The 27,159-nt window shown below is 46.1% G+C and overlaps 1 protein-coding gene across 6 annotated transcripts in view; it reads left to right on the forward strand.

Annotated features, from left to right (window-relative positions):
• LOC126184724 (centromere protein J) overlaps positions 1-27,159 on the forward strand; it is a 259,648-nt gene that overhangs the window by 205,299 nt on the left and 27,190 nt on the right. For all 6 annotated transcript variants that reach the window (XM_049927255.1, XM_049927253.1, XM_049927257.1 and 3 more), the window contains one exon: positions 13,869-14,641. In XM_049927255.1, the coding sequence (XP_049783212.1) occupies positions 13,869-14,641 (773 nt within the window). The remainder of the gene's footprint in view (positions 1-13,868; positions 14,642-27,159) is intronic.

A 27,159-nucleotide genomic window follows, 5' to 3' on the forward strand; every position in this document is an offset into this window, starting at 1 on the left:
AATTGTTTCCAAAGTATCATATGACTTTTACATCTACACTTACATATATGCTAAGGAAACCACCCGGTGTGTGGTAAAGAACGCTCGGTGTATTGCTCTGGTTTTTCCTGCTCCAGTTGCAGATGGTATACAGCAAGAACAACTGTCAGAAAGCCTCCATATGAGCTCAGATTTCTCCAGTTTTACTATCATGGTCATTTTTCAAAGTATGTTATATAGATAGAAGTAACACATTCCTTGACTCTTCTTTGCATGTATGCTACTGGTATTTTAACATAGGCCACACAGTGGTGCACAATGCCTCTCTTGTAGCATTTGCACTGAAATTTAATGAGCATCTCCATGAAAGTCCTTGCAACAAGTGTTGTTCATCTGCAGATGTTCCTATATTTCCTAAAATTTTCTGGCATTGGGATTTCCATGAGGTTGTTCACAAATGATGGTGATTTATACAGGAACTTCCAGTAGTCTCCATTTATATATACTGTGAACAGTAACAGTCCTGTAATATTAACTTGGGACCCATCTGAAGCTATTTTCATGTGTGATTACGTCTCCCCATTAAAACAGTGTGCTGATTCTAGAGGCTAGGAAATCTTAAATACAGTTACAAACTGGGCACCACGATGTACTTGCTTTTGGTACTTGTGCATGAATGGAGTAAGCTATTTCACAGGATACATTTCTTATTTTAATTTTTTTCCACGCTGACTCCTCATAATACATGAGCATAAAATGGGCTTCTCTTCTCTTTGAACTCATCTGGCTGCTCTCATAATCGTAATACATGAGCATAAAATGGGCTTCTCTTCTCTTTGAACTCGTCTGGCTGCTCTCATAACCATTCCTCCTATATGGTGATTTGTAAATGCACACCTTTCACTGTGGGCCTGAGTAGCCACTTGCCCTGCAGTACAAGGTGTCAAAAGCCTCCTTTTATCATCACAGGCATATCTAGTGAATGCTGGCCAATGTACGTACTTTAGCAGTGCAACGACGTCATTTACCACTATCAATTCTGCAGTCCTCTCTCACACTGCTCAAAATGAAGTGGTAGATGATCTGCGCTTCAGTGACCACTTTCTAACCAGGACTCACCTACCAGACAGACCAGTATTTGAACAAAAGTTGCTAAGATGAAAGCTCAGCAAGGAATACTTTATACTGTGTAACCAACTTGCTGTGTTTGAACAACGAACAGTGTGCAGGAATGGGTGATGGGTGGATCATATTACCACCATGAACCACCACACTACTGGACCATACATCCTAAATCTGTAGGGTAGTTATGAAGCAGCCTGCCCATTTTTTGCTTTTGGAATGCTGAATGAGGGCCTACAGTCGACACCAGGCAGTCAGCTCTATGCAGGTTCAAGAGCCTATTAACTGCCCGTGACCTTGCAATTATACAGGAGAGTAGGTTAAAATATCAACAAATCAGTAAGAGAAAGCAAGAATAGGTTGTAGCAACAATTCATGAACACCATTAATAGTTCCACAAAGAATTCAGTTGTGTAGAACATTATGAAGCTACCAAGGAGACACAAGAAGGGAGCAGCTGCTGCTGTAAAGTGAAATGGAAGCCTAGATAACAGTGGAAAATTTTGCTATTCTTCCTGCCACCACCATTCAGGATCCAGTTTTCTTAGTGTCATTGAGTGCTTGCTGAAAAGGATCATTAGAACTCCATTTTCATTTATGAGAGAGCATGAATGTGCTCCTCCTGGAGATAGGTTTTGATTGCCTTTGTATGATGTGATTCATCACATTTATGAGAGAGCATGAATGTGCTCCTCCTGGAGATAGGTTTTGATTGCCTTTGTATGATGTGATTCATCACATGCTCACAAGAGGATCACAGCCTGTTGTAGCACCTGGAATGAAGTAAAGCAATCCAGCTCCATGTGGGATAATTTCCCAACTAGTGAAAAGAAGCTATTTTGAGCAACCACTTGAAAAAAGTTGCTTCTGGTTATTGTAATGTTGCGTTCACCAGCTGCTTGCATAAGAGTTTGGAGCATATGGTAGACTGTCACCTTGTTTGCTCGTCTGGATCTTAAAATCCAGAAAACTTTATAGTTATCTTCAGTGTGGGTGCAGGAGATATTTTCCATTAATAAAGAGGCATTGTTGGAGTTAGCTGGACCTTTATTCCTACACAGGCACCAACCTAATATGTATAACCCTCCTTTCCCCTTTCCACAACATCAAGAATACCTCAAATGCTGCTAGAAGGCATAGTATGTGCACACAGTTCCACAAATACAGCTTCTGAGGAAATATTTCCATCTTTGTCATCTTTCTTGTTAAAGGCCGAGTTAGTGATGGACTGTCTGATTGCTTTGCACAAGAGAACGAGTTTCTCTTAAGTATGACCGTCATTGTTGTCACTGTTAAGTGTAGTGTCCACTCTAAGAGCTGTCCAGTGTTTTTATTAGTAAACAACCTGTCAGTCACAACTAACTGTTTAAAGGATCGGAGAATGAGCAGAGAAGAAAAAGATTTTAAATTCTCAATTGTAATAACTATTCATGGGCTTTCTAGCTGTTCATATTCTGTTTTTAGATTCCCTGAATTGAAGATAGTGGACACTGTTGTAAATTATAAATGAACAGCAAGTTCCTGGGCCTTAAATTTTATTTTAAGCTTACTGTTGTGAGCATAATCAGTGAAAGAGTGAGTGGTTTTCAATTTTTTTAATGATTAGTAACAGTAAGGTTTTTTGTTGGCTAGATCATCATACTTCAAAAATATTAGATGTGATACATTGCAATGGAATTAGGCCAGGCACCACATGGCATTTAGGACCCGCCCTATTCCCAGCTTTTGTTTAACATCAGGCTGTATGTCATGCTTCTGCTATCTGTACCCCACACACATGCATACCAGATGATAGTTAGCCCACAAATGGAGCAACTTTTCACTAATCACCTGTGTGCAGGGATGTCTTTTGCCTTTATTGTGACTCTGATAAATATTTACGCCATGTCAAGACCTGGTAACCGCTTTGCCACTATAATGAGCCCGTAAGGAGTAGTGAACTCTAGAAGTAACTTTGTAAGTATCTTTCATTATATTTTAGACAAACACCACAAGTTCAGTACACCATCCGTGCTCTTTTGGATGCCATTTATCCAGACAGTGCCAGGTTGGAGTTGACAGTTCCGTAGAGAAACGGCGATAACATTATACTGGCTATTGCTGTGATGGGGTTGTTACTCATATATACATTTTAAAACTACTGCCAGCTCCCACACCTCTCACTGAACAGCCATTGCAACGTTCACTGAACAGCCATTGCAGAGATGCTGTTGGTAACACATTGGTTCATCTGAGCAGTAAGTTGCTCAACAGTTACCTGTCTATTTGCCCATTCAAATTGCCACAGCTGTTGTTGACACCTGTCATCTATGCCCCGTGGTGCATCAAAGTTGCCTCGGCACTGGTTTTAGATAGGGCCATTTTGCCATGCACGGTATACTTTGACCACGGCTGCAAGTGATGAGTTTACAAACTTGACCGTTTCCCAAATCCTTCCGCCCTTGACTCGTAAGCCAATGATTGCGCTCATTAGATGACAGATATATAGCTCTGTTTCCACAATGCAACAATTGCTGTTTTGTTTTCCACATCCCTGACACGCTTTATGTGCTAGTGCTGCCATGTATTTTAGCTGATGCGTACATAAGTGTGGTGCAGGTTTCAAAAGGGTATGAATTGTCTCGACTACAACCTAAGCTGTTAGGCCAGAGGTTTTAGTGTGTTTCAGAGTGGCTGGTGTATCCTTCTTTGTTTAGTGATCAGCCGGTCAGGCTTTATGTTTTGGTCTTCTTTTCCTTTTATCCATGTTTTAAAAACTGACACACAATCTTGTATACTACGTTTATGAATTTGTGTATGAGAAGCTTCGTGAAGTAAATGAATAAATTATTTTCTGATTTCTTAGCACTTCTACTTAGTTTTAGCCACATTCGTCTTCCCAGACTTAAGTATGGATACTAAAGACCTAGATGTTGCGAGCTCAGCTAAGTCAGGGTCGGGGCCGTTGTCATAATCATAATTACCATCAGCCAATTGATTTCCACTGTGTAGACTTCCTGTAGACTTTTTCATGTATTAATGCTTTCAGCTATACGTATCCACATCATACCTGCATGTTTTCTGATGTAATTTATCCCTCTTCCATCAGGTCACAGTCTTAAGTATTTTCTTAGTTCTCGGAATCCAGCAAAGAACTTTCTTGGTTGATGTGCCCTGTGCCTGCAGCCTATTTACACACCCTGCTACCTTATAATTTTATCCTCTATGATGTCTGTTCTCTGATCTGTTAATTTGTTTTGCTGTCTCTGCTTGTAATACCAAACATATTCCTCAGTTTTTAAATACTTACCTTTAGCTGCCCTAAAAACAAATACCATTAACTCTCTCTAGTCACATTGTTTGTTACTATTTCTTTCTTTTTGATGCATTCATTAGATGTTACTTGATTTATTTATGCATTTATTTCTCCTGGCAACATTAGGGCCTACTGGCTGTTCCTTACATATAACCAAACATCTATAGTGAGTCAGTATTACAATATGCATAGTGCATAATAAATGCATAATACTCTACATCTGCTTACATACTGTACAAACAATTTTCAAGTGCATGTCGGAGGATACTTTCCATTGTACCAGTTATTAGGGTTTCTACCCATTCCAGCAATGTATGGAGTGCGGGAAGAATGACTACTCAAATGTCTCTGCATGCTCTTAACTCATTTGATCTTGTCTTCACACTCCCTACTAGAGGGAAATGTTGGGAGTTTTAGTATATCCTTATAGAGCCATCATTTAAAGCTGGTTCTTGAAACTTTGTAAGTAGGTTTTCTCAGGATAGTTTGCATGTATCTTTAAGTGTCTGCCAGTTCAGTTTCTTCAGCATCCCTGTAACACCCCCCACTGATTAAACGAACCTATGACCATCTGTGCCGACTTTCTCTGTATACAATCAATATGCCCTACTAGTCCTATCTGATATGAGTCCACACAGTTCAGTAATCCCCCAGAGGGCTTATGGTTCTTTCATGAGTTCGTGTGTGGTGCACACGGGGCCCTGAGCTATTGCAGTCCTTTTTTCAGCCCGGGCTACTTTTCCTTCACCGTGCCCCTCCCTCTCCATCCTCGCTTCTTCCCCGATGCCCCCCCTGCCCCTCCCTCGGTGTTGTGATTTATGTTGGCCTGCCTATCCACCTGGTTTGCTGCATTCCATGTGCCTTCGTTCCTCTTGCTTATTCTCTCCCCCCCTTTTTGGCATTTTGGTCCTCCGCAGGGGTCTGTCATTAGTGTGAGCGATTTGGAGGAAGAACTGCTTCCGTAGTGTCAACGGTGTGGATTCCTCTGGCCTCGCTTCCTTTCCTGCTGTAGCCTGCCCCTCTGCCCCCCTGGGTTACCAGCACGTGTGGCCAGTCCATGTGGTGGGGCTGTTATGTACCCATGTGGCTGAGCCCTCTGCCAACACTGGGATCACACTGCTGATACCTGAGTTGTTGCCTCCCCATGTATACCAAGGAGGGGGTGCTTGTCATCCTGGAGCACCAGAAGACCCTAGAATGGCCCCTGTGCCAGACGGCTGCTGCTGTGGCTAGGTGGCGACCGTGGAGAGAGCCCCTCATTGGAGTGGGTTGTATCAGGGCGGATGCTTAGCATATGAAGCTGCAAAATTCTGGCTGTTCTCAAATGGCTGTCTCTTTGAATGGTAAAGGATCATTGAATGCTCCCCTTCCCTGGCTGCACCCCAGGCGGAGGGACAGGTTCACTGTCTTGGGATGAAACACTTTCTCCACTATCCCTTTTGTACTAGGATTGAGACACAGACATTCACTACCATAAAGCCATTGTTTTTTGTGGAGAATATCGAGGACAAGTCTGGTGAAGTGGAGTTTCTCAGTAAGATGTTGTTGGGCTCCCTGTTGATCAAAGCTTCTACTGCCGTCCAACTACAACTCTTCGTGCTTGTGATCATCTTGGCAATGTCTCATTGTCTACCACCCCTCTCCAGTCCCTGAATATGGTCCAAAGAGTGATTTTTCATAGGGACTGCATCCTGCAAACTGATGAGAAACTCCAGGCTAATTTGGAGTGTCACAATGTTCATTTTGTTTGGCATGTGCAGAAGGGTCATAAGGACAACCACAACCATACAGACACTTTCATTCTAGGTTTTAAGTGACAGAGTAGGTCAAGGTTATGTGCTAGAGATGTGACCTGAAGCCCTGTGTTCAATCACCCATGAGGTACTTTTGGTGCTTGTGTTTTGGGAACATGCCTTCCCGCTGTATGGCGGACTGTGTGTGTGGTGATTGTGGACACCAAATTCATAACGGGAAACCAACTCCCCTCCACCCTCCACTCCCCTCCACCCTCCACTCCCCTCCACCCTCCACTCCCCTCCACCCTCCACTCCCCTCCACCCTCCACTCCCCTCCACCCTCCACTCCCCTCCACCCTCCACTCCCCTCCACCCTCCACTCCCCTCCACCCTCCACTCCCCTCCACCCTCCACTCCCCTCCACCCTCCACTCCCCTCCACCCTCCACCCCCCTCCACCCCCCTCCACCCCCCTCCACCCCCCTCCACCCTCCTCCACCCCCCTCCACCCTCCTCCACCCCCCCTCCACCCTCCTCCACCCCCCCTCCACCCCCCCTCCACCCTCCTCCACTCCCCCTCCACCCTCCTCCACTCCCCACTCCAACCCCCCTCCACCCTCCTCCACTCCACCCTCCACTCCCCCCTCCACCCTCCGCTCCCCCCTCCCCGCCTTGCCCTCCGCTCCCCCTACCCCGCAGCCCCCACTCCACCTCCTCTACCACACTTCCCCTCCCTCCCCCTCTTGTCACCCTCACCCCTCCCCCTCGACGTCTCTACCCCATTTCCCTTCTCGACCTCCCACTTCCCCTCGCTCTCCCTATCGTCTCCACCCCTACCTTCTCACCCTCCCCCTTGCCCCCACCCCCTCGTCCCTCTCCCTTCCCCTATTTCCCTCTCCCTTCCCCTATTTCCCTCTCCCTTCCCCTATTTCCCTCTCCCTTCCTCTGCACTCACCCTCTCCTTTCTTCTGACCCTCCCCCTTGCCTCCATCCCCCCCCCATCCTATACCCCTCTATCCCTCACCCCATTCCCCTACCCCATTGCCCTACCCTTTCCCTGAAGTTTGTTCACACTCCCTTCATGGTGACACTTCCCCTCCCTGGCTGAAGAAGTGCACCCTTCATTGCCATCTGCGGGCGATGCCCCCAGGATCCCTCTCCTTGGCATGACTCAGCTGGAAGGCTACTACAACTCGGCCATGAGACACACCAATTGTGCACCCCCAAGGTTGCCTGCTCTCTTTCAGGTCCAGATCCTGCAGAAGCCTGCTCTTCCGTGAAAGAGAAGAAGAAGAAGAAGAAGAAGAAGAAGAAGAAGTCCCAGGACAAGGCCTCCCATAGTGCCCTGGAGGTGCCATTTTTCCCCTTCACAATCTGAGTATGATGTCTTATTTATGGATGTCCTGGCACCTGACCAAGTGACATCACCTCCCATCAGCTTTTTATATCTAACGTGTACTCTTCCCAGTGGAATTGCAACAGATATTATTGTCACCTACTGGAAATACACCACATTGTTTCCTTGTGTTCTGAATTCTGTCTTGCTCTCGAAGAAATTCACTTCCGTGATGACCACTCTCCAACATTTCATGGTAATCGGGTGTTCTGTCGGCATGTTGCTGGCCCCAGGATAGCATCTGGAGGGGTCTGCACTTTGGTTCATTAGTGACTGGATACCCCTTTGTACCCACCTGGAAGTGATTAGAGTGCAAACGACCCCAGGAGTCACCATTTGCAAAGTCTGCATCGCTCCAGGTAGTCCACTTCCTTATGTGGAACTGTCTACCTTAATACAGCAACTCCGGCACCCATGTCCGCTCCTCAGGGATTTCGTGCACACCATCCCCTGTTGGGAAGTGCCACTTTTATGGGTAGGGGTCTTCTAATTGACCAACTTATTACAGACTTGGATTTGTGTCTCCTCAGTGACTGTTCCCATATCCACTGATTAGCTCCCTCAGCTGCTCATGACACCTTTACTGCTATCAATCTCACGAGCTCCTCCCCTGCTCTTGTGCCTTCCCTACATTGGTCACCCCATGATCTTTGTGGCGGTGACCACTTTCTGGTGATTTCTATCGTTCCCCTGCTGCTGCCAGGCAGAAAGGCCTCCACACTGGGCATTCTACAGGACCAATTGGCCCTAATATACGCCTGATGTTAACTTTGACAGCTCTGCCTAGAACTGCATTGATATGGTCATGTAGGGCACCTCTGCCACTATTCTTCGTGCTACTGGCACTGCTATCCCTCTATCCACAGGTTCCCCTCATTGTCAACCAGTACTGTGATGGACCAAGGACATAGCAGTCATAATCAAGGACCACCGATGGGCACTGCAGCGAATTAAGTGACACACTTCACAGGACAACCTTACACTTTAAAGCATATCCATGCTAAGGCTTACCTTATTAAGCGGAGTAAAAAGGAATGCTGGGAGCACTACATCTTCGTGGGGGACGTATGCCTCTTCATTGCAGGTTTGGTCCAAACTCCATAATCTTCTGGACTGCCAGCGACAATCAACTTTCCGTGGTCTTGTACCCCAGTGTGCTCTGTGTACTGATCCATCAGTCTTGCAGTACACCATGTGACACACTTTGACAGCATTGACGTCCTCTTCCTATCCTGCCACCTTTCTCTTGCAGAAATGCAGAGTTGAACAGACACTCCACTGTTTCAGCCCCCACCAAGCTGAACCCTATAATGAAATCTTCACTGAATGGAAATTTTTGCAGGCTATTACCTCTTCAAATGACACAGCCCCATGCCCGGATTCCATCCACAGCCAGATGACCCAACACTTGGATGTTACCCAGAGGCAACATCTAGTCAGGGTCTTCAACTGCATTTGACTCATGGGCACCTTCCCCTTGCAATGATGAGATAGTATAATCTGCCAGGAAGTTTCATATCAGCACACACTCCGCTGCAGAGTGAAAATCTCATTCTGGAAACATCCCCCAGGCTGTGGCTAAGCCATGTCTCCGCAATATCCTTTCTTTCAGGAGTGCTAGTTCTGCAAGGTTCGCAGAAGAGCTTCTGTAAAGTTTGGAAGGTAGGAGACGAGATACTGGCAGAAGTAAAGCTGTGAGACCGGGCGTGAGTCGTGCTTCAGTAGCTCAGTTGGTAGAGCACTTGCCCGCGAAAGGCAAAGGTCCCGAGTTCGAGTCTCGGTCGGGCACACAGTTTTAATCTGCCAGGAAGTTTCATATCAGCGCACACTCCGCTGCAGAGTGAAAATCTCATTCTGGAAACATCCCCCAGGCTGTGGCTAAGCCATGTCTCCGCAATATCCTTTCTTTCAGGAGTGCTAGTTCTGCAAGGTTCGCAGAAGAGCTTCTGTAAAGTTTGGAAGGTAGGAGACGAGATACTGGCAGAAGTAAAGCTGTGAGACCGGGCGTGAGTCGTGCTTCGGTAGCTCAGTTGGTAGAGCACTTGCCCGCGAAAGGCAAAGGTCCCGAGTTCGAGTCTCGGTCGGGCACACAGTTTTAATCTGCCAGGAAGTTTCATGAGATAGTATAGTTATCTCCATCCTTAAGCCTGGGAAGAACCCAACATCTCTCGACAGTTACCGCTGATTAGCTCCCTCAGTGGCTCAGCATTCATTTGCTGAGTATGGGCTTGGTGATGGGGTTTCTGAGCTGGGGATTGGTAAGTGCCGCCAGTCGCCTGTTACCATGAGCTCTGGGCATACTTCAACAACCACTGTATGGTGCAGCAGTGGAAAGTTGTGTGTCACAGGGAATGGGAATCTTGGCTTGACAGCCCAGATCATGAGGATGGTAAAAACCTCTATCAAAAGAACCCTCAATCTCAAGGAGTGCTGCGTGCTGATGAGATGCATGGTTGTTTAGGTGGAACAGTCATTAACGGGCAACCTCTGGGGAACCTGCTGCACCTCAGTTGTATAAGGCTTATTCAGGCATACAGGGCTCTGTCTGAGTGGACCCTTATTTCCCTAGCTGCTTGTGAGACCGAGATGGAACCCTCGAAATCATCATCTCCTCCTCCCAGTGGGAAGGGTGTACCACCTGGGAGTATTCACATCCAATCCTCCAAACGGATGAGCAATTTCGAGCTTGGCCAGCACTTAGATGGGTCACCGTCCAGGTCTGCCAAGTGCTGTTGGGAAGCAGGGTGCACTCATCCCTTGTGAGGCCAATTCAGGAGCTACTTGATTGAGAAGTGTTGGCACTGGTCACGAAAGCTGACAATGGCCAGGAGAGTTGTGTGCTGACATGCTGACCACATGTCCATCCACATCCAGCGATGCCCAAGAGCTGAGGATGACATGGCGGCCAGTCAGTGTCGTTAAGCCTTCAAGGCCTGTTTGGACATTGTTTGTTCTGTCTAGTTATTATTTTAAAATAACTGATAACCATCATAGTGTTCTAATACGTGCTTTCGTTTGGTAAGTCACATCATATATATAAATATCTCCAAAGGCCTCACCTTCAGCCCCACTCCTAGATTCAACCAAACAGCCCTCGTCAAAGATTTACTGTCCTACACTCGTACACTCTGCTGGAAGTATCACTTTGCCATGAAGAAAAATGATCCTAATCCTACCTCTAATGATCCAACTCCCCAAGACACTATCCAAATTGAACCCTGCCTGGAACAGTTCCGTCCTCCGTCACAGCGGGACCCACCTCCTCTTCCTCAAAATCACCCTCTCCAAACCTTCCAGGAATTTCTGACTTCCAGCCTTGCCTCTCAATCCTTCTTAAAAAACCTTAATCCTACTCCCAACATCACCACTGCTGAAGCCCAGGCTATCCGTGATCTGAAGGCTGACCGGTCCATCGTCATTCTTCCGGCGGACAAGGGTTCCACGACCGTGGTACTTGATCGTCGGGAGTATGTGGCTGAGGGACGGGAGTATGTGGCTGAGGGACTGCGCCAGCTTTCAGACAACACCACATACAAAGTTTGCCAAGGTAATCTCATTCCTGATGTCCAGGCAGAGCTTCAAGGAATCCTCAGAACCTTAGGCCCCCTACAAAACCTTTCACCTGACTCCATCAACCTCCTGACCCCACCGACACCCCGCACCCCTACCTTCTACCATCTTCCTAAAATTCACAAACCCAATCATCCCGGCCGCCCCATTGTAGCTGGTTACCAAGCCCCCACAGAACGTATCTCTGCCTACGTAGATCAACACCTTCAACCCATTACATGCAGTCTCCCATCCTTCATCAAAGACACCAACCACTTTCTCGAACGCCTGGAATCCTTACCCAATCCGTTACCCCCAGAAACCATCCTTGTAACCATTGATGCCACTTCCCTATACACAAATATCCCGCACGTCCAGGGCCTCGCTGCAATGGAGCACTTCCTTTCACGCCGATCACCTGCCACCCTACCTAAAACCTCTTTCCTCATTACCTTAGCCAGCTTCATCCTGATCCACAACTTCTTCACTTTTGAAGACCAGACATACTAACAATTAAAGGGAACAGCCATGGGTACCAGGATGGCCCCTTCGTATGCCAACCTATTCATGGGTCGCTTAGAGGAAGCCTTCTTGGTTACCCAGGCCTGCCAACCCAAAGTTTGGTACAGATTTATTGATGACATCTTCATGATCTGGACTCACAGTGAAGAAGAACTCCAGAATTTCCTCTCCAACCTCAACTCCTTTGGTTCCATCAGATTCACCTGGTCCTACTCCAAATCCCATGCCACTTTCCTTGATGTTGACCTTCACCTGTCCTATGGCCAGCTTCACACGTTCGTCCACATCAAACCCACCAACAAGCAACAGTACCTCCATTACGACAGCTGCCACCCATTCCACATCAAACGGTCCCTTCCCTACAGCCTAGGTCTTCATGGCAAACGAATCTGCTCCAGTCCGGAATCCCTGAAGCATTACACCAAGCCTAGGTCTTCATGGCAAACGAATCTGCTCCAGTCCGGAATCCCTGAAGCATTACACCAACAACCTGACAACAGCTTTCGCATCCTGCAACTACCCTCCCGACCTGGTACAGAAGCAAATAACCAGAGCCACTTCCTCATCCTCTCAAACCCAGAACCTCCCACAGAAGAACCACAAAAGTGCCCCACTTGTGACAGGATACTTTCCGGGACTGGATCAGATTCTGAATGTGGCTCTCCAGCAGGGATACGACTTCCTCAAATCCTGCCCTGAAATGAGATCCATCCTTCATGAAATCCTCCCCACTCCACCAAGAGTGTCTTTCCGCCGTCCACCTAACCTTCGTAACCTCTTAGTTCATCCCTATGAAATCCCCAAACCACCTTCCCTACCCTCTGGCTCCTACCCTTGTAACTGCCCCTGGTGTAAAACCTGTCCCATGCACCCTCCCACCACCACCTACTCCAGTCCTGTAACCCGGAAGGTGTACACAATCAAAGGCAGAGCCACGTGTGAAAGCACCCACGTGATCCACCAACTGACCTGGCTACACTGTGATGCATTGTATGTGGGAATGACCAGCAACAAACTGTCCATTCACATGAATGGACACAGGCAGACAGTGTTTGTTGGTAATGAGGATCACCCTGTGGCTAAACATGCCTTGGTGCACGGCCAGCACATCTTGGTGCAGTGTTACACCGTCTGGGTTATCTGGATACATCCCACTAACACCAACCTATCCGAACTCCAGAGATGGGAACTTGCTCTTCAATATATCCTCTCTTCCCGTTATCCACCAGGCCTCAATCTCCGTTAATTTCAAGTTGCCGCCACTCATACCTCACCTGTCATTCAACAACATCTTTGCCTCTGCACTTCTGCCTCGACTGACATCTCTGCCCAAACTCTTTGTCTTTAAATATGTCTGCTTGTGTCTGTATATGTGTGGATGGATATGTGTGTGTGTGCGAGTGTATACCTGTCCTTTTTTCCCCCTAAGGTAAGTCTTTCCGCTCCCGGGACTGGAATGACTCCTTACCCACTCCCTTAAAGCCCACATCCTTTCGTCTTTCCCTCTCCTTCCCTCTTTCCTGATGAGGCAACAGTTTGTTGCGAAAGCTTGAATTTTGTGTGTATGTTTGTGTTCGTTTGTGTGTCTGTCGACCTGCCAGCACTTTCATTTGGTAAGTCACATCATCATGTGTGTGTGTGTGTGTGTGTGTGTGTGTGTGTGTGTGTGTGTGTGTGTGTGTGGATGACACGAATATGAGCCAGAATAACAGACACCTAGATATGTTGAGGGGTTCTGATGTTTTGATTAATGTGCAGTACAAAAAAATATTGCTATATTTGGTTAGTCCCTGTTTTTACTCTGATATATATGATGCCAAGAGCAGGTAGTCAGGTAAAATTGACTATTATCTGCAACATGTGAAACGTCTGCCATCTACCACTTAAGAAGTATGATGTCAGCAATTTGTTCAAATATTAAACTGAATCACAGATACCAGTGAATCATTCTGCTTAGTTCCTAGGTGAGTCAACCGACATATTGCTTCCTCTGTACGTATGTAGAAAGAATATCATGAAGATATAATTAGAGAGAGTCAAGCTTATATGGAGACTTGCTGTCAGTTGTTCTTCCTGTGCACTGTTCACTGCTGGAATTGGAAAGGGGGGAAGTGACAGTACATTACAAAGTAGCCCCCCCCCCCCCCCATGCCATAAGATGACTTGCAAAGTGTAGATATAGATGTGAGGTGGTGGTGCACGTGTGATTGTGGTGACTTATTGCATTTGTTTTGAAACAGTGAGCTAAGTGAATTATATTTTGTTTACAGGTAGATGTTCACATCAGTCTAATAAATGCTGAAAACCGTAGTGCCAAATTGGTTGATTCTGTACCCAGTAAAATGAAGGATTGTGAGAGTGGAGAGCTGCAGCAGCCTTTGGATGTCTGTAGCATTGCACCACAGCATTTTGTCCCTTCAAAGACAGTAAAGGATGCACCCGAGGCTGAAATACAAAGTGCACAAAATGTGATACTAACAGTTCCAGCTAATGGAAACATAATTAATTCTTCACTAAACAAAACACATACAGAAAAAAATAATCATGTTCAGAGTAATAACATTCAGGAGAGTGATGATGTTAAAAAGAAAACTCCTGAAAATGGGAACATTACCGATTTTGATGATGCTGGTGTTAATTCACTTCCAAAACATGATTTTGTTCATTATGCAGCACAAGATAGCAATGTCAGTACTGGGGAAATCAATGAGTATATAAACATTTTAGATGACAACACTTTAATTACCAGAAAAATTATTCCCAGCAAGTTGCACAGTGCAGATCAGAATGTCGATTCAGATATGATTTCTAATGACCGTGTAACTCACATTAAAACACATCCGGATGGAAGGAAAGAAATTTGGTACAACAATGGATGTGTGTGCAAAATATCAAGTGATGGAATGAGTGAAAAAATAATATACTATAATGGCGATGTGCTTGAGAGATGCCTGAAAAGTCAAACTGAAAAATACTATTTTTGTAAGAGTAAAATATGGTGCACAACATATGAAGACAAAACACAACTGGTGGAATTTTCAAAGTAAGTACAATATGCTGCTATTTCTTAAAATTATGGTGGGCTTTGAAAACGTGTGTGTGTGTGTGTGTGTGTGTGTGTGTGTGTGTGTGTGTGTGTGTGTGTGTGTGTGTGTGTGTGTGAATCTTTCACTGTAATCGGTGTCTTGATGTTTAACAACCTCACTGTTTCAGTAATTAATGATTTTGGTGATGAAAGGGGTTGAGTTGCTTAGAGAGACATTATTCTTATACACGCTGCCTGACAAAAAGAGTGAAGCACCCAGAATGCATAGTCAGATACACACTATCAGCAATTATGGAAATGATTAGGGTTGCAATTATCTGTGACAGAGTAGTCACCAGAGTGCACAAGTGTTGTTTGTGTTTAGTGTTGTTACCAGGCCTGGTAGAATACATGAAGGGTGTGAACAGTGTCAAATGTTGAGTGATCACTCCAAAGAAAACAGAGATGCCGCGTACTTGGAGTTACAGCATACTCATGTGAGATAGCATTATCAGTACCTGACAGTTTGGTAGCGGCTTCATTGTGGGGCTCCATTTAGCTGGTGGATCGAATTGTGCAGTATCCAGATTTGTGGGGCATTTGGATGTAAGAGTGGCCCACTGTTGGACCGCATGGGCAGGTACACTTGTAGTCAAGGTTCTGATTGACCACGTCTGATCATCACGAAGGGGGATTACCATGTTGTGCCCCAACCATATCATAACTGCTCCACATCTGTATCTGCCATCATAGAGTAATGGATTCGGTGTGTCATCCTGCACCATTGGTCTGGGAGTAGCAACAACCAAACTATGGAATTATTGTCCCATGGGTAAGCTACCATCAACACCACAACACAAATAACTGCATTTGAGTGGTGCTTCGACCGGGAAATGTGGACTCATGATGAATGGTGTCACACTTTGTTCAGTGACACATTGCAGGTCTGTTGTACCCTAAATGACCATCATTGTCAAGTATGGGAGCAACCTGGGGAGAGGTTCCACTCTTCCCAGTGTTAGTAGAGGCACAGCAATCTCGTGGTGTCACTGGGTGTGACTTCAAGTCATGTCTGTTAGTAATTGATGGAACTCTGATGATGTAATGGTATGTTACAGACATCCTGCATCCTTTTGTGTTCAAATATCATGCAACAGTAACGTGGTGTCGTTTCTCAGCAGGACAATGCTCATTCACATATGGCTCATATTTCCATGAACTGTTGGAATGAAAGTTGAGGTAATCTTGTGACCAACATGATGTCCAGCTTCCTACCCAGTAGAATATGTGAGGTATGAGCTCAGGCATCAACTTCGTCCTGGTACCTGTATCCCCTATATCAAAGACCAGTTACAAACAGTAGTGGGCCAATTTACTTCAGAAGAGGATACAACAGTTTCCCAACCAAATCTGTGAATAGGGTGCAACACCATTCTGGTAACTGGGTTCTCGGTGTCAAGTTCTTGATAAATTCGACTCAATTTGGCAACTGCTGAAATATCCTCACATACTCTCTCGACACGTGAAGTTGCATTTTATTTCCGCTTCCCCTTCTTTGTGCTTCCTTTTTCTGTTAGTCAAAATTTACATGAAGAAATATTATGACACTTCATAACTTTCCAAAGGCATTTTAGTCAACATTTTTCTCAACAGCCAAACCCATTAACTGTAAAATAGCATCTCACAACATTGACAATACAATTTTATAGGCCATGAAACGGTGCACATAATAACATTCTGTGATTTTGCTATGCGATGGTTTCCTTCCTGCCATGTTGAATTAAGTTGTTGTTCTCTTCACTGGGACATAAATAAAACTATGTTTCCTATTTTTTTTTAATATTGGAGCAGAAAGATGACATCAACACACACACACACACACACACACACACACACACACACACACACACACACACACACACACACACACACGCGCGCGCAGAAACAGAAGAAACGTTGTCTTGTGTGGAGTTCGTAAGAAGAGAAGGGAGGTTGAGGGAAGGGTGTCTGATGACTGAAAGGGAAAGCAGCAATGGGGTGGGATAGGAATGTGTCATCAGTGAGCTCTCTCTTGCTCACGCACTGGGAGTAGCATGTGGCATTAGAAATGGAGGGTTGCTTTTGCAATGGGAGTTACAACAGAGGAAGAGAGAGATCTACCCACACATACTCACCTTCTAAATACTTCCAAAAATACGTAAAATAAGGGAGGACGTAGGAGAAAATGGATGTGTTTATGTAATCTAACACAGTTTTTGGTGTTTGAAAGATAATAGAAGCAAATGTTGCACATGAGGTAATTATGTTATGGTCTACATTCTAGACTTTTTTCAAATTTTTCTCTCAAAAAATTTGATCATGTCATTGTTGGAAATTTTTGCAACCCATGCTATCACACAAGGAACATTTTCACAAAAATTACGTTACTTACAACAATAATATTGTCGTAGGTAATTCTTAGTAACCAGATAAGCAAATGTGTGGAACAGTTTTTTAATATCAGTTTTAGAACTCTTACAATTTATTGAAAAAATTATGCATCTGAAACAAAGCAATTTCAGTTTCATAGAAAGGTAAATAATTTTGACAGAAATACACTTAGAAAAAATTTGAACCACAGGGAGTTGTGTTATACTATGAACAAATTCTGCAGAAAATTTCACTTTCGTGTCTCCTATGGTTCAGGGGAAAATGTTCCTTACACAATGAAAAATGAAAGTTCCAGGAAATGCATATAAAAGATTTTATAAGGATTTACACCATAAACTAGTGCCTTAATGTTGACCATAACCATCCATTTGGTCTTCTTGCTCTTTGTGTACCTTTTTGCTTTTTATTTGATGTTCGTGGCATGCCCTTTTGGCTGTATCCTTTACAGACAGTTCAGAACGAGCAACATGTGCAGTATCTATCTTCTTCAATAGCTTCTCGGTGAAGCAACCTGCAACAAATCGTAGTCCAATAAGGGTCCTTATTCTTCCAATGTTATCATCATTAAACACCGGACACGCATCATATGTGGCAATCTTAACAACAGTAAATGCGCTAAATGTTGTTTTTGGGCATCTCTTCCAAATGAGACTGTTGAAGCTCTCATTCGCATTTTGGGTTCCACCATGGGTACATTTCTTTAACAAATCTGGATGAGCTAGAAACTGGAATGTTGGCTTTATGGTGTTTAAGACTGCTTCAAGAAGACTGTGTTTATGTGAACAGGTTTTGTTTTCTGCTTTTACTTGCTTATATATGTGCCAGGATACATCACACAATTCATGTACTGGCTTCTCATCAGTTGTCAAATGTGAAAAAAATGTTGCCCACACTGCCTTCTGCATTGCCTTCAAATCTCCAGTGTTTTGCCTTATTGCTTTGCCATAATGTATTTGCAAATTGTGGATCTCTTTGTCAGCAAGGCATTGTGGCCCACCCAGTGGCTTTCCATCTTTGAGTTTTGCACCTTTTTGTTCTCGTTTCAGTTTCAGAAGTCACTCGCCCATCCTCTTCTGAATGTACCCCACACACTCTAGCTTCCCCCCAGGGGGTCCACAACTCTTTTGTGGATACGTGCGTAGCGAGCACGGGATCCCGAGCTAATGTGGCCTTCCTTCCTTTCCGGGCTGCATACCTTCCCTTTCCGCATCCTTCCCCGTCCCTATCTTCGCCCCCTCCTCCCCTCACCTCTGGCTCTTTCCTTCCCTTTCTCCCCATCTGGGAGTATGGTTTGTGCCTACGTCCGGAGACGGACGCTCGTAAATGTACTGCATTCTTCGCCTTCCTTGCTTTTATGTCTTCTTCCTTCCCTTGTCCTTCTCTTTTCCTTACCTCCTCTCTTTCCCTTTTCTCCGCTGCGGCGTTTGAGACCTCTCTTCTTTCCTTTCGCTTTCTCTTTCTTCCTCCCTGTGCGTGTCTGAAGGCCGACCCACGCCTTTTGTGCGTAGCCGGTGACGGGGTAACGCGTAATTCCCCGCCCCGGGTAGACAGGTAGGACACGTACGTACCCCCTGGTAACGGCCAGGCCCAGGGAGGGGTGATTACCCGAGCTGATACCTTCCGAAAATGCCGATTGGTCCCTCCGTCCGTTTGTCGGGAGGTGTGACCTGAGGTGTGAACAATCACCTAAGGCGGGAGTGCCCTCAGAGAGGGCCCCCACAAGGGAGGAGCGCGCCATCGGAGACGCCGGTAATCATGGGGGATTCTTCCGCAATGGTTTCCTCACCTTCCACTATGTCTGCTCACAAACGTAAGTATACTGAGTCTCAGCCACAGACGATTCGTCCATCGTTGCCACAGTTCCTTGTTGTTTCTCGGACTGATGAAGGTCACGACTTCTCCACAGTCAACCCTTTCATTATTCAGAAAGGAGTCGACGCAATAGCAGGTCCTGTAAAGTCTTGTTCCAGATTACGGAATGGCACCCTGTTGTTAGAAACACACAGTGCCCTTCAGGCACAAAAATTGCTGCGTACTTCTCTGCTCCACACCTTCCCTGTCCGGGTGGAACCGCACCGTACCTTAAATTCCTCGCGTGGAGTCGTTTATACACGCTCCCTCGATGGATTGTCTGACGAAGAAATTCAGCACTATCTGTCTGACCAGGGCGTCACGGCAGTTCATAGGGTTATGAAACGGGTTGACACGAACATCATTCCAACCCGCACTGTCTTCTTGACATTTGATAAAGTCCAACTCCCATCGAAAATCAAAGCAGGCTATGAGATAATTTCCGTTCGCCCTTACGTCCCAAACCCTACGCGTTGCTATCGGTGTCAGCGGTTCAATCACACCAGCCAGTCCTGTTCCAATCCGGCCAAATGTGTTACGTGTGGCAAGGAGGCCCATGAGGGTGCTTGTCCACCTCCATCCCCTCGCTGCATCAACTGTATGGGTGACCACCCTCTTCCTCTCGAGATTGCCCCGTTTTTAAGGACGAAAAGCTCATCCAGGAAATAAGGGTGAAGGAAAAGGTGTCGACCTTTGCTGCTCGCAAATTATTCGCCAGTCGCAAGCCCACCGTGCCTCAGACAGGAAAATACAGCACTGTCCTTGCTTCTCCTCGGCCAACAAAGGAGGCGGCCACGCAGACTTGCGACCTCACCTTTAGTGCCACGGTCGTCAGATCGGCCAGCGCAAAGATCGCTCGTTCAACCTCACCACTTTCGCCTGCCCACTCTATGGCTCACCCTTCGTCGGGTTCTGCTAAATCTCGAGCCCAAAAGTCAGACGCCAAGTCTTCGAAAAAAGAGCATACTCGTGAAGAGTTTTTACGTACCGCAACTTCCCAACCATCGGTTCCTCCTTCATCTAAACATCATTCTTCCAAGAAGGCTACAAAGAAACCCAGTTCTCTCCTTCTCCGCCAAGGCGTGTCCCATCTACAGCACCACCTGGCGGAAATCGCCCTCGGCCGTCTTCTGTGTCGCCGAGGCGCACTGCTGGTGGCCGGTCAACCGGCCGATCGCTGGTGGCAGGAGTTGCTCCTGACCAACCTATGGATCAGGATCTTCTGCCTTCGGCTGACTGCCATTCCATGCTGTCGGTCGCTAGCTCCGAGCAGTCTTTGACTTGACAGCAACTTTGGTCACATTCCTCCATTTTCTGTTCACCCCATGTCCATTATCCACTGGAATATCCGCGGCATTCGAGCCAATAGGGATGAATTGTCGATCCTCTTACGATCCTACTCGCCGGTCATCTTCTGTCTTCAGGAAACAAAGCTGCGTCCCCATGACCGCTTTGTTCTCCCTCATTTTCAGTCCGTCCGATATGATCTCCCCTCTGTTGAAGGCTCTCCAGCCCATGGAGGACTCATGATTCTTCTCCATGATACTCTCCATTATCACCCAATCCCCTTAAACACTTCCTTCCAAGCTGTCGCCGTCCGTCTTTCCCTTTCCGGATACACGTTCTCTCTTTGTACTGTATACATTCCATCGTCCACACCAATGGCACGAGCTGATCTCCTTCAGTTTCTTGGTCAGCTTCCACCCCCCTATTTGCTGGTTGGGGACTTCAATGCCCACCACCCGCTTTTGTCCACGTGGCTCCATATTGCTAGACGTCTTCCACCACGCGGATCTAGTTTGCCTCAACACTGGGGTCCCCACATTTTTGTCTGCCTCCACGACAAATTTATCTTATTTGGACCTTGCGGTCGGTACTGTTCCGCTAGCTCGGCGCTTCGAATGGTTCACCCTTGATGATACACACTCGAGTGACCACTTTCCATGTGTCCTCAGACTGCAGCCTCAACTGCCATATATGCGCCCGCGACGCTGGAAGTTTGCCCAAGCCGATTGGACACTTTTTTCATCTCTCGCGGCATTCGATGACCGTTGCTTTCCCAGCGTCGACGATGAGGTCACACACATTACCGACGTTATCCTTACAGCTGCGGAACGTTCAATACCACGCACCTCCGAATTGCCCCGGCGCCCCCCAGTTCCTTGGTGGAACGAGGCATGCCGTGATGCAATACGTGAGCGGCGACGTGCTCTTCGCATTTTCCGTCGCCATCCTACTTTGGCCAACTGTATCCGCTATAAGCAGCTCCGTGCGCGATGCCGTCGCGTCATCCACGATAGCAAGAAGGCAAGCTGAAAATTCTTTATTAGCTCATTTAACACCTTCACTCCCTCCTCGGAAGTTTGGAGTCGGCTTCGACGGTTCTCAGGCGCGCCTAGTTCCTCCCCGGTCTCTGGGCTCACTGTCGCGCATGATACCTTAGTGGACACCGTCGCAATTTCTAACTCGTTGGGTCAGCACTTTGCTGAGATTTCGAGCTCTTCAAATTACCCGCCAGCGTTTCTCCCGAAGAAACGTGCAGCGGAAGTGCGACCTCTTGCTTTCTCCTCTCAAAATCACGAAAGCTACAATACTGTTTTCTCCATGCGGGAACTCCAACATGCCCTCTCATCTTCTCGCTCCTCCGCCCCCAGGACCGGATGGTATCCATGTCCAAATGTTGCTGCATTTATCAACCCCTAGTCTGCGTTACCTCCTTCACCTTTATAATCGAATTTGGACCGACAGTACCTTTCCCAAACGGTGGCGGGAAGCGATTGTCATTCCCGTTCCGAAACCTGCAAAGGACAAACATCTCCCCTCTAGCTATAGCCCCATTTCTCTCACGAGTAGTGTCTGTAAGGTTTTGGAGCGTATGGTGAATTACCGTTTAGCTTGGTGGCTGGAATCCCGCAGTCTTTTAACACCAGCCCAATGCGGATTTCGGAAGCATCGTTCTACAGTTGACCATCTTGTTGCTCTCTCCACTTATATCATGAACAATTTTCTCCGGAAACGCCAAACGGTAGCAATATTTTTTGATCTGGAGAGAGCATACGATACCTGTTGGAGGACAGGCATCCTCCGCACACTGTTCTCTTGGGGCTTTCGAGGCTGGCTGCCCCTTTTTCTTCGCGAATTTATGGCAGCGCACACTTTTAGGGTGCGGGTGAACACTACTCTCTCCCGTACTTTCTCCCAAGAAAACGGGGTACCCCAGGGCTCCGTGCTGAGTGTTGTACTGTTTGCCATTGCCATCAATCCAATTATGGATTGTCTTCTTCCTGATGTCTCGGGCTCCCTCTATGTGGACGATTTTGCGATCTACTACAGCTCTCAACGGACCAGCCTTCTTGAACGACGTCTTCAAGGATGTCTCGATCGCCTCCACTCGTGGAGCATCGAAACCGGCTTCCGTTTCTCACCCAGTAAGACCGTTTGTGTCAATTTTTGGCGACGTAAGGAGTTTCTTCCGCCCTCCTTACATCTAGGTCCTGTCAACCTTCCGTTTTCAGACGTCGCTAAATTCTTGGGTCTTATGTTTGACAGAAAACTGTGCTGGTCCTCCCACGTTTCCTATCTTTCGGCGCGCTGTCTGCGATCGCTTAACACCCTCCGTGTCCTGAATGGTACCTCCTGGGGAGCGGACCGAGTGGTCCTTCTCTGCCTCTATCGCGCCTTAGTGCGCTCGAAATTGGATTATGGAAGCATAGTCTACTCCTCTGCTCGGCCGTCTATTCTTCGGCGTCTCGACTCTATCCACCACCGTGGATTACGTTTAGTGTCTGGAGCTTTTTACACTAGCCCTGTGGAAAGCCTTTATGCTGAGACTGCTGAACCTCCGCTGTCCAATCGGCGAGCAGTCCTCCTGAGTCGTTATGCTAGCCATCTGTCTTCCATGCCTGCTAATCCAGCCCATGACCTTTTTTTCGACGCCTCCTTTGATGTAGGGTATGCAGGCCGCTCCTCCTCCCTACTACCCCCGGGAGTCCGCTTCCGTCAATTGCTCCATTCTCTTTCCTCCCGCTTTCCGAAAACCTTTTTGACAACTTGGGGTACAGCACCGCCTTGGCTCCGTCCCCGGATCTGCCTGCTCCGTGACCTTTGTCAATTTCCCAAGGATGGTACCCCTACACTTGTTTATCGTCGGGCATTTGCTGCTCTATGTGCACAAATGACGGACGCCACATTTATTTACACCGACGGCTCGAAAACATCATTAGGTGTAGGGAGTGCCTATATTGTTGGCGACACCCCAAATTGCTTTCGACTTCCCGACCAGTGTTCGGTTTATACTGCGGAGCTTTACGCTGTTCTCCAGGCTGTCCACTACATCCGCCGCCATCAGCGGATACAGTACGTTATCTGCTCCGATTCTCTCAGCTCTCTCCTCAGTCTCCAAGCTCTTTACCCTGTGCACCCTCTGGTCCACCGGATTCAGGACTGTCTGCGCTTGCTCCACCTGGGGGGGCGTCTCGGTGGCGTTCCTCTGGCTCCCAGGACACGCTGGTATCTGTGGGAATGAGGTGGCCGATATGGCGGCCAAGGCTGCAGTCTCTCTTCCTCAGCCAGCTATTCAGTCGCTTCCCTTCACCGATCTACGGAGCGGTTTATGTCGCCAAGTTGCTCATTTATGGAATGCGCATTGGTCAACACTTCCCCGTAATAAATTGCGGGAAGTGAAAGCCCTTCCTTGCGCTTGGACCTCTTCCTCCCGAACGCGTCGTCGGGAGGAGGTAATTTTAGCTAGACTCCGGATAGGGCACTGTCTTTTTAGCCATAGACATCTTTTAAGCGGTGATCCTCCTCCACTCTGTCCCCACTGCTGTCAGCCGTGGACGGTCAGACACCTTTTAATTGAATGCCCCTATTTTAATCCGTTACGCTCCCGTCTACAGCTATCGCCTGATCTATCGTCGATTTTAGCAGATGACACGCGCTCAGCCGACCGCGTTCTCCAGTTTATTAGTGACAGTGAAATGACGTCAGTCATTTGAAGTTTTTTTTTTTTGGGGGACAACCACCCCCTGTCTATAGTGGATTTTTAAGCATTCTTTCTACTTTTAGTTTCTCCAATTTTATGAGTTTGTTCCCATTGCTGCTGGTTTTAAATTTCGGTTTTTTACTGTCTTAAGTCACGGGCTGGGCGCTAATGACCATAGAAGTTTTGCGCCCTAAAACAACAAAAAAAAAAAAAAAAAAAAAAAACACTCTAGCTTTTCAATGTTGCATCTATTCCCATATGGCATGCTTTCTACAACAGATCTGAAAGCACTAGAATCTCCATCACCAAGATTTTTCACATATCAAACTCCATGCCTCACTTCGCTCCAATGAAATATTAATTTCATTCCTGCTGGCGTCGTGCCACCACTATGACAATCATAATGCTTGCTGCAAATTATTGTGTGTTTTATATGCCATTGTCTCTCTTCTTCCTTATTGTCTAATGTCTTCCTCTGTGCACTAATAGAGCAATATTTGGACATCACCTGCAAATCCAAAACTTTTCCTGTGTCAACACTTAGAACTGACGAAACACCATGTAGGAAGGTATGGCCCCTTTTCATCCATGTGGTATCACATGAAACACACAGGTCTGTAGAATGCAAAGGGTCATTTACTTCTGTCTGAATGTCTTTGTTAAATAAAACTGGCTCTTTCACTGCTGCTGACAAACTGCTATTGCATTATGTTTCCAGGGTGTTCCGAAGATGATTGTTTAGTGTTGAGTACAATGCAGACGGAGATGGCATAGTTATTATTGCACAAAACAAATTGCTACCTTCGCTTCCAACACCAACACACATCATCCCATAGCAGAATCTTAAGTTGGCATCATACACCCAATTCTTAGCAGTTGATGTTTTGAATTGAATGTCAGTTTGACAGCTGTCACAGAACAAATGTGTATTACGCACAATACCATCTCTGTCATTGCTGTCATATAATCTTAAAGATTTATTGCCTCAGTTACCTCATGCACACCAATTTAGAAATAGAACACACAATTTCTAATCAATTATCCTAAAACCACTATTCACTTCATCTTTAGTAGACTGAAACTCTACACCAGTTCCAAGTTTCTTCTGTGAACTGCTCGTTGCCTTAGCTACACAATTATCTTCCGCTGAATTATGTTGACTCACTTGTAGAAACTGTTTATTCACATGCAAATGCCAAGCTTTAGCCACTTTTTTAAACACTTTATCACTATATCTTGTAATTTTAAACGGTAAATCATACAAAAAAAGCTTGAACACAGTTGTAATTCTCACCAGCAGAACTGAAATGTTTATATTTCTGCACTACAGACAATAACAGCTGCCAAAGATAGATAGCGGAAGGCAATGATAACATGACGGAAACACATCCACAGCGTTCTATACTCTTCCGATGCTTTTATGAGAGCAAGCAGTAATAAAACATCACAAACAAGAAGATTGTCATCTAAAAAAGCGGGTGTGGCACTGCGCAATGATTGAAACAAGACAGTTTTTTAATCGTTTGTAGTTAGAATTTATATGTGAAAATTAGAGACAGTATTTCTAACACGCTACAGAACTATCTAGTGGCAATTTTTTTTTTAATCATTTTTGACCAGTTTTGCCTACGTCCCCCATTAATCACCCTGGATACTCTGTAGTAGCTGGTTAATGTGTGGCTATTGAAAGAATCTTGTCTCACGTTGACAAATGCCTCAACCCACGGCCCACAGCCAAGCTTCCCCTATCAAGACCACAAACCACATCCTTCACTGCCTCCCAACCATCCCCAACCATTCATCACTGTTGTTGCCACATCTCTACATACCATGCCCATGGTCTTGCTGCTGTTGAACTTTACCTCTCCCAACATCCTACTGATTGCAAACTGACCGCCTCATTCCTTATGCACCTGACCAACTGTGAAGACAAGGCACCTTTGTCACCCTTGTATGCAAACCTGTTTAGGGAGCCATTTAGAGGGGTGGGGACCTTCCTACCCCCTTGAGGTCCTGAACCCCTTCTCTGATTCAAGGTCATCAGTGAGACTGTAATGATTTGGACCCAGGGTCAAGATTCTTATTTCTTTACAACCTCAACACCTTCACTCACGTTTGCTTCATCTGTCCTTTCTTAGTCCAATATGCTACCTACCTAGATGTTGACATCCACCTCTCCAGATGCTTCAAGAAAGCTTCTGTTGATTATCAAACCCACAAACCAGCAAGAGTGCATCTATTTTGATAGCTGCCATCCCTTTCATACTAAAATCTCTCTCCCATACAGTCTAGCCATCTATGTATGATGCATTTGCAGTGGTGAGAAATCCCTTGGTTAGTAAGCTGAAAGCCTTACTAACACTTTCACAGACAGGCACTGCGCTCTGAACCTAGTCTGCAAACTGATCTCCTGTGCTGAATGTGTACAGGTCCCGGAAAGCAGATGCTCGGGAACACTCACTTAATTACCCATTATCATTCTGGGCTGAAACAGCTTATCACATTCTTTGCCAGGTCTTCATCTAACTATTGTCATCCTTGGAAACCCACACTCCTTACCAAACCTCCCAGAGTGGTATTCTACCCCACCCCTGTGCCAAGCAATCTATGAAATATTGAAATATCCTTGTCACCACACCTATGACACCTGCAGAAACGTATCCTATGCACCCACCCGGCTCATCCTATTCCAGTCGCATCACTGACATACCTTATAATATCAGAAGCAGAACCACTTTGAAAGCAATCGTAAGATACACCACTGCTGCTGTAACTTTTGGACATCTTTCTGTGTGCATGACCACTTAGTGGAAGTACATACTTCTGAGTGCAACATACTTAAGGGCTGCTTGACAACCTTTGCCATCTGCGTGCTTCTCTTTTTCAGGTCTCCCACTTCACTCTCTCTACACTTACACTCTCCTCTTCGCAGTCCCCAAGTTCCTCTGTTCTGTCTCCCTCTCCCAGTTCATTCCTCTACTTCATTACTTGCCATATACTTGCACGAAGGTGAACTCACCAGTAGCAGATTCCTATTCTGTGCTGCGTGCACCTTCCAGCTACATCAGCCACCATTCACTCTACTACACCCTTCTCCTCTCAGTTGGCTTTGGTATTTAGTATACTAATGTGCAAGATAGATTTCCATTATGTGAAATATTTTTAATATTTTCCTTTAATATTCTTCAGAATGTGGGGATTCTATGACACAAACATAAAAGAATACCACTATTGATTTATCACAATAAACAAAAGGAATTATATTTGCAGG

This window comes from Schistocerca cancellata, chromosome 4, assembly GCF_023864275.1.
Source record: "Schistocerca cancellata isolate TAMUIC-IGC-003103 chromosome 4, iqSchCanc2.1, whole genome shotgun sequence".
NCBI lineage: Eukaryota > Metazoa > Arthropoda > Insecta > Orthoptera > Acrididae > Schistocerca > Schistocerca cancellata.